Source organism: Daucus carota, chromosome 7 (assembly GCF_001625215.2).
Source record: "Daucus carota subsp. sativus chromosome 7, DH1 v3.0, whole genome shotgun sequence".
In the NCBI taxonomy this organism is placed as follows: Eukaryota; Viridiplantae; Streptophyta; class Magnoliopsida; order Apiales; family Apiaceae; genus Daucus; species Daucus carota.
In genome coordinates this window covers 8366615-8379044 of record NC_030387.2, presented here as the reverse complement: position 1 = coordinate 8379044, position 12430 = coordinate 8366615, and the positions used below count along the sequence as shown (strand labels likewise).

The 12430-nt window shown below is 37.3% G+C and overlaps 4 protein-coding genes across 4 annotated transcripts; 3 read left to right on the top strand and 1 right to left on the bottom strand.

Annotated features, from left to right (window-relative positions):
- The first annotated feature begins 3473 nt into the window (after nt 1-3473).
- Nucleotides 3474-6152, top strand: LOC108196710 (E3 ubiquitin-protein ligase AIRP2-like). Its single transcript, XM_017364116.2, has 5 exons — nt 3474-3807; nt 4724-4886; nt 5177-5243; nt 5353-5584; nt 5714-6152. Exons 1-5 carry the CDS (start codon nt 3719-3721, stop codon nt 5922-5924), a joined length of 762 nt encoding a protein of 253 aa, XP_017219605.1. The 5' UTR covers nt 3474-3718; the 3' UTR covers nt 5925-6152.
- Nucleotides 6153-6306: 154 nt separating this feature from the next.
- Nucleotides 6307-7131, bottom strand: LOC108194587 (GDSL esterase/lipase At3g48460-like). The gene is made up of 2 exons (XM_017361546.2): nt 6910-7131; nt 6307-6810 (listed from the first exon to the last, which is right to left on the bottom strand). The coding sequence occupies exons 1-2, from the start codon at nt 7129-7131 to the stop codon at nt 6307-6309; spliced, it is 726 nt and encodes a 241-aa protein (XP_017217035.2).
- Nucleotides 7132-7171: 40 nt separating this feature from the next.
- LOC108194586 (uncharacterized) lies at nt 7172-8401 on the top strand. The gene is made up of 2 exons (XM_064081912.1): nt 7172-7325; nt 7476-8401. Exons 1-2 carry the CDS (start codon nt 7172-7174, stop codon nt 8399-8401), a joined length of 1080 nt encoding a protein of 359 aa, XP_063937982.1.
- Nucleotides 8402-9464: 1063 nt separating this feature from the next.
- LOC108196709 (very-long-chain 3-oxoacyl-CoA reductase-like protein At1g24470) lies at nt 9465-12104 on the top strand. Its single transcript, XM_017364115.2, has 3 exons — nt 9465-10848; nt 11336-11405; nt 11578-12104. Exons 1-3 carry the CDS (start codon nt 10214-10216, stop codon nt 11827-11829), a joined length of 957 nt encoding a protein of 318 aa, XP_017219604.1. The 5' UTR covers nt 9465-10213; the 3' UTR covers nt 11830-12104.
- The last annotated feature ends 326 nt before the right edge of the window (nt 12105-12430 follow it).

The following is a 12430-nucleotide window of genomic DNA, read 5'->3' as shown; positions in this document are numbered from 1 at the left end:
GATCAGCCTTATCATAAACTGACATGGCATACGCGGGAAGCTAGAAAGGTGGAATAAAAATTATGGAAGCTCGGATATATTTGTGGAAAATAGTTTTCATTATCTTGGAAATAAATATTCAAGGCTTGTGGCGGTTGTACTGAATTAATATAATTGGTTTTATAATTATGTGTGGGAATTACGTCTGAATTATTTCTTGTTTCTTACATCGGGCTACGCCCACGTAAGCTTAGAAATAATTTACGATTAATTTCTGACATAATTTAAGGGCTTGCAGCTGGATGATTGAGGGTTACCGTTCTTAGGTTCCTCTCGTATTTAATACTTCAAGGAACCGGGGGGTAGTTGTTGTGCCATAAAATCTCCCTGGGCCTATTTTACAGCCCATCGTATTATTTGGGCTTCACCTAGGCTTATTGGAATCATTTGGTTATGAATAATGGGCTTCACCATGGCTGGGTGGATCATTGAAGGTGTACAAGAAGGTGTATGGACTTACACTGGAAACATAGTGAAGGCTGCCATCAGAATGGGGTTGCACCTGAAGGCGCTTTAGGGGTTACCGCTGCTAGGGGTTACCGCTAAGTGCATCCTGGCTTGCAGTTACGGGGCTGTAGTTAGGGGATGCCGCTGGCAGGGCTTCCGCCGCCTGGGCAGAATGGCAGGCAGACTCCAAGCAGGACTCTTCTTCCTTGTTTCTAGGAGGGCGAATTGGAGACATATTGGGAGTGTATCAGCTATTATTTATCTACGAATTAAGGGATAAATACGTGCATTATGGAGATAATTATAATTGGGGAAGATAATTCACATATATTCGGATAATTATGCAAAATGAAGGCTTCAAGTGACCTACTTGGAGTGGGATACCTCTGGATAACTACTGAAAGAAGGCTGTTTTATCCTAAACTAGAGGGGATAAGAGCTTATCTCTTCAGAGTCCTAAATCAAGAACTACATGGGCTTGATCCCTATAAATATAGGGTATGTAGGCACCTTGCAAAGGGAGGAGAATCATATTCACGAGTTCTACACTCTAAAGAGAGGCACGTGTAACCTTTGTGATAGATATTTCCGGGCAATAGCAGGACGGAATTCCATAATTCCGGCCTCGTTGTTTGGTTCTTTGCAAGCTCAGCCCTTAAACACACTTGTTTCTCATTTGTTTTGTTAGTTTACGTCAACGGCAGCCCCTAAGAGCTAGCCGTGAATTTCGTAGTTGTAACAGATATCCCTATAATTGTGCTACACGGTTCTGGGGGTGTTGTATCAATTCCTCTCACAACAATATAATTAAAAGATTTTTTTTATTTTTTTATATAAAATTGTTAAACTAATTAATTATTCAAACGTATTTTGAGACTATATATTAGATTTTTACACTTTTAAAATTTTGACAAAAAAATATTATCAATACGTATTTTCTCAATATTTTTTTATTAAATACAAAGAATATATTTTATACTCTTAATGAAGAAATATAATTCAACAATAATATTTTGAGTTAAATATAATGATGATGATGATGATGATGATATTATTAATATTTATATTTTTTTAAATTTAACTAATTATTTTTATTATTATTATATGTACCAATATATAATTTAGTGGTGTATGTATTTTCAATCATATAATACACATAAATTAGATCTATCGGAAGTGTGAGTCACCGAGGGGGATTGGGTAAATTACTTCCTAGGTTTTAGAGGTATTGGAACTTCCCGGTGAGTTGGACTGCTGGTGTTTTTGGTATACCAAACAACTGGATAGATAATCACTTCCTAGGTATTTTAAATACCTGACTAACTCTCTGTCAACCAAACGACCACTTAATCAACTCATCCCTACTTTTGACTTGTTGCATGTAGCCACCACCAACCATCCAACTGAACGGCTCTACATGAATACTTGAGAATCTGCGGTATCTCGGAATCGCTTTCAAAGTGTACAATATATCGACTAGAAACAAAAAATAATGTCATGTTGTGATATTATATTACACAAAAATACAAAAAGAATCATTCGATTGCTACTTTAAACTACCCGCCCAGGTTTATGAAAAATTCAATCTTGATACAACATAATATATTTAATCGCCATAGCTTTAAGCCCTGATTAACAATCATAATCATCGTTTAATCATGATTAAAAATGATGCTTTCTGGTTGATCGAAAAAGTAGACCAACTACTACCTACAAACTAATACTCCCTCCGTCCCTCCCATTTCTTATCGTTTGGGTTGGGCACGGAGGTTAAGAATTATGTATAAAATAGTGGAAACGAGAAGGAAAAGTGGGTGAAGTGGTGGGACCCATTGATTTTTAATGTATAAAAAGAAGATAGCGGAGTAAAAGTAGTGTGAAAAGGAAAGAAAAGTGAAGAAGTGGTGGGACCCATTGACTATTTTGGGTAAGTTTTGAAATGTAAAGAATTAGATGGTACACCCCAAAAAGGTTAGTGTAAAGAAATGGAGGGGACGGATAAAAAGAAGATAGTGGAGTAAAAGTAGTGTGAAAAGGAAAGAAAAGTGAAGAAGTGGTGGGACCCATTGACTATTTTGGATAAGTTTTGAAATGTAAAGAATTAGATAGGACACCCCAAAAAGAAAAGTGTAAAGAAATGGAGGGGAGGAGGGAGTATCATTCATTGTAACCATCAAAGACGAAATATGTTCGGACGATAGATGGTAACGATTGACGAAAATGGGCAATGAGAATGAAATGTGCGGATATTTTTAATTATAATTTTGAACAATATCTTGTAAAAATTTATTTTGATATATTTCTAAAATTAAAAATCTTTTTTTTATTATCCATAAATATATAATGGCTAATGCATTCAAAATTTGATTTTTAATGATTAAATATTCACCTCTCATTTTTTGTGCACTTTTACTATTATTTTTTTATTGATAAATTTTTGAATTTAATACTATAATAACAATAGAAAATGCAAATAATGATTATTGTCGGAGTTATCATTCAATACACAATTCTCCTTTTTAGAAATTGAATCATTAATTATATATTGAGAGAAATTTGAGTTTATAATCTCTATTAATCGGACTCATTAATCATGACCGAAAGTGAAAGTAGGCTTCCCTTTCTATAAAGTGAGTAAACAATACTTTAATCATATAACAAAAATTATATTTGTTTAATTTTTGAAACTCAACCTCAAAATAAATAGCAGTATTTTATAATATTTACATTTTTTTAGAAAAAAAATCAAATAAGACAAATGAATCTCACGGATTGAACCCTTTTTGTTTTATGAACTATTAAATATTAGATTAATTTTTTATCAATTATATAGATTCCTTAATTAAAATTAATAATGTCATAGAAGATATTTATATTAATAATCGTTCCTAATTTTATATAATTTTTTTAAAAATAATGGATTGTGATGATTGAGATGACAGCCAAAATATTTTATTTTATAAGAAGGTAAGAACACGGATGAGAGAACTGCCCACCATAAATTTGTTAGATAGCATTTGATTAAGCTATCATCTGACCCAGAAAACTCAAAGTGTCCCTACTTCAACCCCCTGTTGCCTGTTGGTGTCCAAAGAGGAAAAAAAGCAAAATAACTTCTTTCTAGTTTTCTTGAATCTTTCTTGGTTTTTTGTGGTGAAAGCAAGCTAAAGCTAAGACCTTTTTTAGTTCATCTTCTTGTGTCAACTGATCAAACAGAGAGAGAGAGAGAGAGATGGATATGGTGTATTACCCAGTTGGGAGAGGTTCTTATGATGACTATTTTAAGCTCCTGGAGGCTGATGTGCAGCATGCCAATGCTCTGTAAGTTTTCATTCTGTTGTGTCTGTGTGTGTGAGAGAGAGGGAGGGCGGGAGAGAGAAGGAGAGAGAGGGAGAGGGATGGGGAGGGAGGGGGGGGAGAAGAGACAGAGAGAGAGAGAGAGAGAGAGAGAGAGAGAGAGAGAGAGAGAGGGAGGGAGGGAGGGTTGGAAATTAGTTCTGTGCATTATTTTTTTAGACATGGAAATAAGTTCTGTGCATCATTTTTTCCAGTTGCCTTTCACTGAAGCTTCTTCAAGCAATCATTTTAGGACTAATTTGCAATTGGAGTACTTGTTTAATTGTAGAACTGGTATCGAATCCGAGCTGTGTATTTGTGTGTCTCTACAAGTAGTGCACTAAATTTTTTAAGTTTGACGTAGTTGGTTTTTTTAATTGTTGAAAGTGATGATAAAAAATCCAAATTCTCTTATTGATGATGAATGCGGAGAAACTAAATGCATCCTTGAAGTGGGAAATCAAGAGTTTATTTTGTAAAAAAGAGGAAGTAACTGATCTTTCTCATTACAGAAAATGAAGATTAGGAGTGTTTCATCTTTCTGTGATTGTAGCTATTAGTTCAATAGCAAAGTCAGATTTTTAGAAACTACGGAAAGGGATTTAGTTATTATTTAGTATTTCTTTCTTGATGTCTGACTGAATTTTGATATTATATACATGTTTGAGTTGTAAAGTATATAGGACTCTGGTCAAAAGAAAATACAGGATTTTAATGTTAGGAACACAAGTAATTCAAATATTGTTGAGAGTGGATAATCAACCAAGCTAGAGACTCTGAGATTGATTTGAAACTGAATCTCAGTTTGTGAATTGCTGTAGGAGCTCTTTGGCTACAAATAGCTAAATGTAGATGCTTTTTCTTTTCTGGTCAGTAACTGTGGTATACTGGTAAATTTCAGGGCTGCTGCGGTTCCAAGAGGAAAGGATGGTGCTCGTCTTCAAATGAAGTTGGTATACAATGATTTGGCGCCTTTCTTTTTGTTTCTGCTACAGTGGATCGACTCTTCTTGCACATGTCTACTTCCCAGATATTTAAATCTTTTCGAAATTCTCGTGTATAAGGTCAGTTTGCCATTGTGTTATATTTGATATATCGAGCTCTGTACCCTAAAAACAGTGTAAGGGTAGGAGAAATATCTATAGTGATACTTATGGAGGGAAAAGGAGATTCTTGAAAAGAAACGTCTTTAATTAGTAAACATTAGTATTCTTACATTTCGTGATGTTATTTATTTTATAAAGGATTATGCGAAATTTTCTATTGAACAAATGTTCTCCTACAGTATGCATTACTTGTATCTTGTTTTTAATTTTTGGTCCTGCTTTCCTAATGAAGGTATCACGTCTTACAGGTATACACAGATGGAAGGCGTACTGTATCTGCATGTGGTAGGAGGGCAACTGTTGATGACTTCTATGGTGTGTTTATCATTTCTATTTATAATATCATGACTGTAATAATCAATGAACTCTAATTGAGGTCATGGAAGTCATACTTATTTTTTGCCTTTCAAAAATATTATTGTAGCTGTTATATTGCCATCTCTTCTGGGTCTCAATAATATGGTGGAGATGGATATCACAAGGGATGAGAAGCCTGGGACAGAGATCATCAGCAAGGAGAGACTGCATGGTGGCATTAGTTCATCAAAGCTAGAGTTTGAGAGAGAAGCTGAATGCGGGATTTGCTTAGAGCCTTGTGCGAAGATTGTTTTGCCTACTTGCTGTCATGCCATGTGCATTAACTGCTATCGTGATTGGTACAATTCCTTAAACTTTGTCTTTGTTGTGCATTTCTTCCACCATTGAGGCATGCCTAATCCCAAACTCTGCGCACATTTCTTCAACTTTTGATACTTGATTGTTACCTTTCCATTATTAATTCACAGGAACGCGAGATCAAAGGCATGCCCCTTTTGCCGTGGTAACATAAAGAGAGTCATGTCGAGGGATTTATGGGTTCTCACTTGTGGAGATGATGTAGTTGAAACCGATACAGTTCTGAAGGAGGATTTACGACGGTTCTACCTGTATATTAGCAAGTTGCCTAAAGATACACCAGATTCGCTTTTCTTTATGAACTATGAATACCTAATTTGATCTGAATGAAGTCAAGAAAAATGGTGTACAGATAGAAAAAGCCGACCTGTAATTCTATAAATGTACATAGAGTCTGGCTAGGTACTATATAGAGTAATAGCTCAATCGTACCTGGTGGAAATTGATAAATGCCATTGTAATACATTTATGAAAATCCATTAAGAACAGATAAGTTCTCTCATACACTTCTCTTGTCAAAAATGATCGTGAATATACCTTTATATCTAATGTCGATGTGTATTGATGTGTTCCTGCTCACATCTTAGTTGAATGAGGATAAAGGTGCTGTCTTCTGACATTGTTTTATTTCCTCATTCTGTAAATGAATTCACTTAAAGAGGTCCACTAGCCTATCCTCTATGAAGCAACTAAAGGGCTGTAACTATGTACCAAGTTTTTTCTTTACTATGGTATCAAATGATGGATGACAGAAACCTCCGTGGAGTAAAAGTTGAGTTATGTGTTTATGCATAGCTTCTGTAAGATGAATCCCATCCCAATTGACATATTTGCTAGGATCTGGACAAGTGGTTGTTCCTGGAAAGCCGCAGAAAGAGTGTTGATTAAAGTTAAATAGCCCATCTCTTGCTCCACAGCACGCCTTGAAGGGCTCCTGAATTTGGTACTTCTGCGGACTTGCAAGTATGGCCATATATGCATTCCAGGAATCTCCATAGATGATTGCTCTATCTGGGTATTGTCTCTGAAATCCTTCTATCTTTTTCTGAAGTATTTGGTTGTGCATCATAATTGCTGTGTTAATAATCGTAACACATCCCATTTTATCGAGGTTTTTCAGCGGACAGAGTGAAACGCCTGATGAGAGGCACCCAACAGGAGGTAGTCCTTGAACCACAATGTACCTTGCTCCATTTTGCAACAATGTCTGTCATATAGCATAATATTTATGTCATAAGTAGTGTTAGTGGCAACTTGAGTCTTTTACAATCATTTGAATGCATATGTATAGTTTATTTATGCATACCATTAAGAGTTGGTTGATATGAAGAATACACGAATCTGTGAGCATCTGCATGGAGATGGAGGTTTTGAAACTACGAGAGTAGTCATTCACCCCCATCTCACCAATCCAGAAGAGGGCATTCTCAAAATCAGGCTTGCAAGTTTGCAGGTCCTGTCCTTTACATATTTTTTGCTGGTAATACGTATTAAACCAGTCTATCTGCATCTTCATGCTCAGATGCATTTTCCATGCTAAGTTTAAACCAATCTTATATTTGGCAAAGATGTCACTACCAAGAGATGTTGCACCAGCTAATGCAAAGTTCACACCCCCAGAGAAATCAGCCGTAGCAGATTTATATGGCTGCGGAGGTGGCAGGGCAAGAGCATCACAAAGAAAATCAAGAACAAGGCGACCATCAGACATTCGGTTGGAAGGTCTTCCGAACCCAGTTTTACCATAAGGAGAGTTTGCACCAAAAAAGAAATTGGAAAGAGCACCCATGGCTTGAGCATTTCCGGTGTCTGTGTATGAGCCTCCAAAAGCAAATACTCTGGAGAAACTACCCTTGAAACTAATATTTATAGAAATAGATGCTGAACCAGATCCTCCAACGTTTACTCCAGTGTTTACTGTTGAAGATCCTGTAGAATTAAACCCTACATTCGAAGATGATGTTGGTGTATTCGCTGAGGGTGATGGCTGTGAAGGAGGTGTAGATGAACTTGGAGGAGACTGGTCAGAGGATGGTGAAGCTGGAGGAGACTGGCTTGAGGATGGACTTGGAGGAGGAGACTCGCTTGAGGGTGGCTCAGATGAACCTGGAGGAGACTGGCTTGAGGATGGAGTTGGAGGAGACTGGTCTGATGATGGTGTAGGTGAACTTGGAGGAGATTTGCTTGTGGATGAATCCGGAGGAGATTCTGATGATGATGGCATTGGTGGCGATGAGCTTGGAGGAGACTCTGATGATATTGGCGGTGATGATGGAGGAGTTTTTGATGGTGGGGTTTCTGGTGTAGATTTTGAAGGTGGTGGTTCATGTGATGTTGGGGGTGATGTACTTGGAGGAGTGTGTGCAGATGGCGGAGTGTCTGGTGTTGATTTTGAAGGAGATTGTGGTGATGGAGGGGGTTCTTGTGATGGTGGTGATGAACTTGGAGGCGGAGTTTTTGATGGTGGGGTGTCTGGTGTTGATTTTGATGGAGTTTCTGGTGATGGAGGTGGTTCTTTTGATGTTGGTGGTGATGAGCTTGGAGGAGTATGTGCAGACGGCGGAGTTTTTGATGATGGGGCGTCTGGTGTTGATTTTGAAGGAGTTTTGGGTGATGGAGGTGGTTCTTGTGATGCTGACGGTGATGAACTTGGAGGAGTGTGTGCAGATGGTGGCGAATGTGAGCTTGAATCAGGAGGAGATCCTGGACAAGGAGGACAAACAGGACAAGGAGGACAATGCGCTCTAACCGTTGTAAGTGAAGTGAATATTAACTGCAAAAAGAAAAACAACGCATAAGGGAGGAAAATTATATTAGTCTTCATCCTGATGTTAATTATAATCAGGAAACTCTGATCGTCTTTCTTAGCTAGCTAAACGGTAATGTGTCTGTCGATATGGTTATTAATAATTTAAACCTTCTCCTCTTATTAGTAAATCCGAATGCGAGGACCTCCTTGTATTTAGGATGCAGCAACAAGAATTGTCCTAAAGTTGATGATTCAGAGACTGTATATTGACTTACTATTAGCCTCAGAGCATCTAGTTTTAGTCTTTGCCTTTGACAGTGTCTGTGGTTATTAGCTTTTGTAGGAATTGGATTGTCATTGTGTTCCTAAGTTCACTTCATGTCACTGGTACCTCATTTCCTCTCTAGTTTTACGCGTTAACAGGAAAAAACATACAGGTTTTAAAAAATAATCATATACCCTCATCTTAACGGATCCTTAGCATTGGTACACTAGTGCTGGTTCTCCGCCTCTTAAAGGCTGCTGATGCAATATCAAAGCAGCAATGCAGTCTGATAAGTTGGTATTTCTTAGACAGACATCATCGGAGGATGACAAGAGTGTGTCGTGAGTGACATGGGCAGTAAACTAGTTCATAAAGGCCTACAGCTTCACATAATCACATTGCCTTGAGTTGAGTATCTAATGCTTTACCAGCTTCACATTCCTGTAGTTGTGTTCAACTGGAAATGCACGAGCAGCGGTGTATACTATGCGGACGAGACAGAGTACAGACGCTCCTTAAATGTACACAAGACTATAAGTGTTGACATAATTACTGCGGCGCCTTTGTTAGGTAGCTTAAAACTCTTGGCTACATGAAGCTTTAAATTTTATCCATGCACGTTGCTTTAAATTTTATACATGAAGCTTAAAACCTACCTGTGCACATTCCTTTTATAAACTTGGAACTAATTCTTAAATGTTTAAACTAGTTGATTCTGAGGAGTTACTGTAATTTGCATGTGAAGTCGACTAAGCACGAGACAGAGGACAGAGGCTCAGTCGCTCCTTAAATGTACACAAGTCTATAAATGTTCACTGCGTTGCTCTGGTGTCTCTGTCAGGTAGCTTTAAGCTCTTTAATACATGAAGCTTTATTTCTTTTTCATTTACGTTCCTGTTGGGTCTTAATATAGGCTTGCACAAGTAAATTCAAGTTTATGGAACTATGCCTTCAATTCATCGGGGATCATCCTAAATTCATAATCATATCCATTTATTTTATCGGATTCGGATTGGCCGAGCCCGATCCATATCCGGATCCATTAGGATCACATATCGGATATCCAGATCCATTTAATTTTTTATGATTTCTTTTACTTAGAGTTAAAAGTTTTTCTAAAAGAAATTATATGGGTGATTATTCGAGTTCACGGAGGACAAGATTAAATGGGACACCATATTTTCGTATCCTCATGTTTTATTCTTTTTATTTTCAGGTTTATGTTTTATTTTTAGTTATGCGTAACTGTTACTTCCTCCATCCCCCTTAATTATATATATTGAGAGATGAGGTTCGACATGTATTTTAAAACTATCTGAAAATATAGTTTGATAAATTATTTTGAAATTTTAAAAAAAACCGGCAAGTATCCATCGTATTCATGAAGTATCCCATGCCATTGTTAAGTTCTTTTCTGAGCATAAAGTGTCTACTCTGTGCAATATCATTATTTGAGGTGGGGAAAGTGGAAACTGTTCAACTTTTATTGCAACAGATAAAATCTCTGTATATTCATAGCTTCATCAACTCCATAACCGGGAATCACTACTACACATATATATTTTCTGCAGAGTTAAAAGCATCAAACTCGAAAACATGGTGCTTTTCGATCGCTCAGAACCACAGCCATTGTACATAATAATTCTTTGCTATCTAGCCATTTTCATTATCTTGAAAAAATCATTTTATTTCCTGAACTGGATCTTCATTACATTTTTCAGACCTCCAAAAAACCTCAAAAAATGCTACGGCTCATGGGGTCTCGTTACAGGCTCAACCGATGGCATAGGCAAAGCCATGGCCTTCAAACTAGCCCGAAAAGGCCTAAACCTGGTCCTAGTTGGTCGAACCATGAGCAAACTAGAACAAGTTTCCAGAGAGCTTTTAGCTGAGAATCCAAACATACAGGTCAAGAAGTTGGTTGTAGATTTCTCGAGAGACGTTGTTGCAGCAGTGAGGCAAATGGAAGAGGCTATTAGAGGGTTGGAGATCGGTGTTTTGATTAATAATGTCGGGGTGACGTATGAGGAGGCCATGTATTTTCATGAAGTGAAAGAGGAAGTGTGGATGAATTTAGTGAATGTGAATGTAAGAGGAACAACTCTGGTGACTAGAGCCGTTGTTAAAGGGATGATCAAGAGGAGAAGAGGTGCTATTGTTAATATCGGCTCTGCTGCTTCTGTCGTCGTGCCTTCTCATCCTCTCTATGCCATCTATGCTGCCACCAAAGCGTAAGCATCAAACAATTAATTTTTCTATTTATCAAAATTTACTTGAAAGCGGACACATTTTGTCTCTACTCAAACTTGAACCTTTTCCTAGCGCCCGATCAATCTGCCCAGGCGTTCTCACTACTAATGACTAGAGACAGAGCGGACCCTTGGGTAAGGCGACAAAGACGAACACCTACGACACCACTATCCCAGGAGCACCAAAAAATCTATGCATATGTCGTACATAATGATATATTTATGCATTTATATTTACATGTATTTGAATTGACTGAGTTAATCTTAAAACAATGTTTTTGATTATGTCATTGTATATTGATTTGAATGTATGTAAATTTTTCTTTTACGATCTTGAGAAATAAAGGTACCATTTTCAAAATTCGTGTAGGGCACCCAAATCTCTAGGGCCGGCCCTGACCAGAGATAATACTTATTAAGTCAGGAGGTTGGACTGATTGATGTAGATGTTTTTACTTGATCGATGCAGGTACATTGATCAGTTGTCGAGATCTTTATATGTGGAGTACAAACATTATGGAATAGATGTCCAATGCCAGGTATCCATACTCTGTGTCAGTTTAATTCTTTACATGCAATCATATTCTTAAATAGTTATAATCGCAAAACAGAAGATATGCAGTCGAGTTCTGATCTCTCAATGTATAAGATTTTATCTGAAACAGGACTTAATCGCCTAGAAAAAGCTGAATAATTATGCATCAAGTGCAGGTACCATTATACGTGTGGACAAAAATGACAGAAAATGTAGCAGGAATAAAGAAAGCATCCATGTTGATCCCCTCAGCAGAAGATTATGCAGAAGCTGCTGTAAAATGCATCGGTTACGAAATGAGGTGCACCCCTTACTGGGCACACGCAGTCCAGTGGTTTTTCGCCTCCCTTTTGCCTGATTTCGTGCTCGATTATTGGCGCTTATCGGTTGGCATTCACCGGAGATCCAAACTGCATAAAATGCCATGATCATGGCTTTTCTTTCTCCAAATAAGTGATAAATAATTTGATGTACTTGGGTAAGTGATAAATGTGGAAGTCAGAATGTGTGCAAACATAGAGCTCATGCATTTAACAACCTAACATTTCTCATTTTCTCCACTTTTAGATATAAATGTTAGAGAGCTCTTTCGTATTTGTTATTTGACAAAATAATAAGGATGTAGTTCAGAAAAAAGACGGTCCCATTCCTGTAATATCAAATTAAGGAAAAAAATCTTTTGAACATTTTTTGATTGTTGGCGGGTCTTTTTATGTGTTGTCCGGAAAGAGGAGGACTCTATGATTATTCGTTCGCCGAAATTAAAAATTTTGGTAGATAGGGATCACATAGAAATTTCTTTCCAGGAATGGGCCAAGCCGGGCTATTTCTCAAGAACACTGGCTAAAGATCCTGACGACCGACACTATAATTTGGATCTGGAACCTACATGCTGATGCTCACGCTTAACCGATTCTTCGTGATTTTTGCACCGTCACTTATAAATAATTTACGATTTTTAAAACAGCGATCACAACAGAAGAACTGATTTGGAGAATGTCATAACATATTTACGAAATACATGTATTC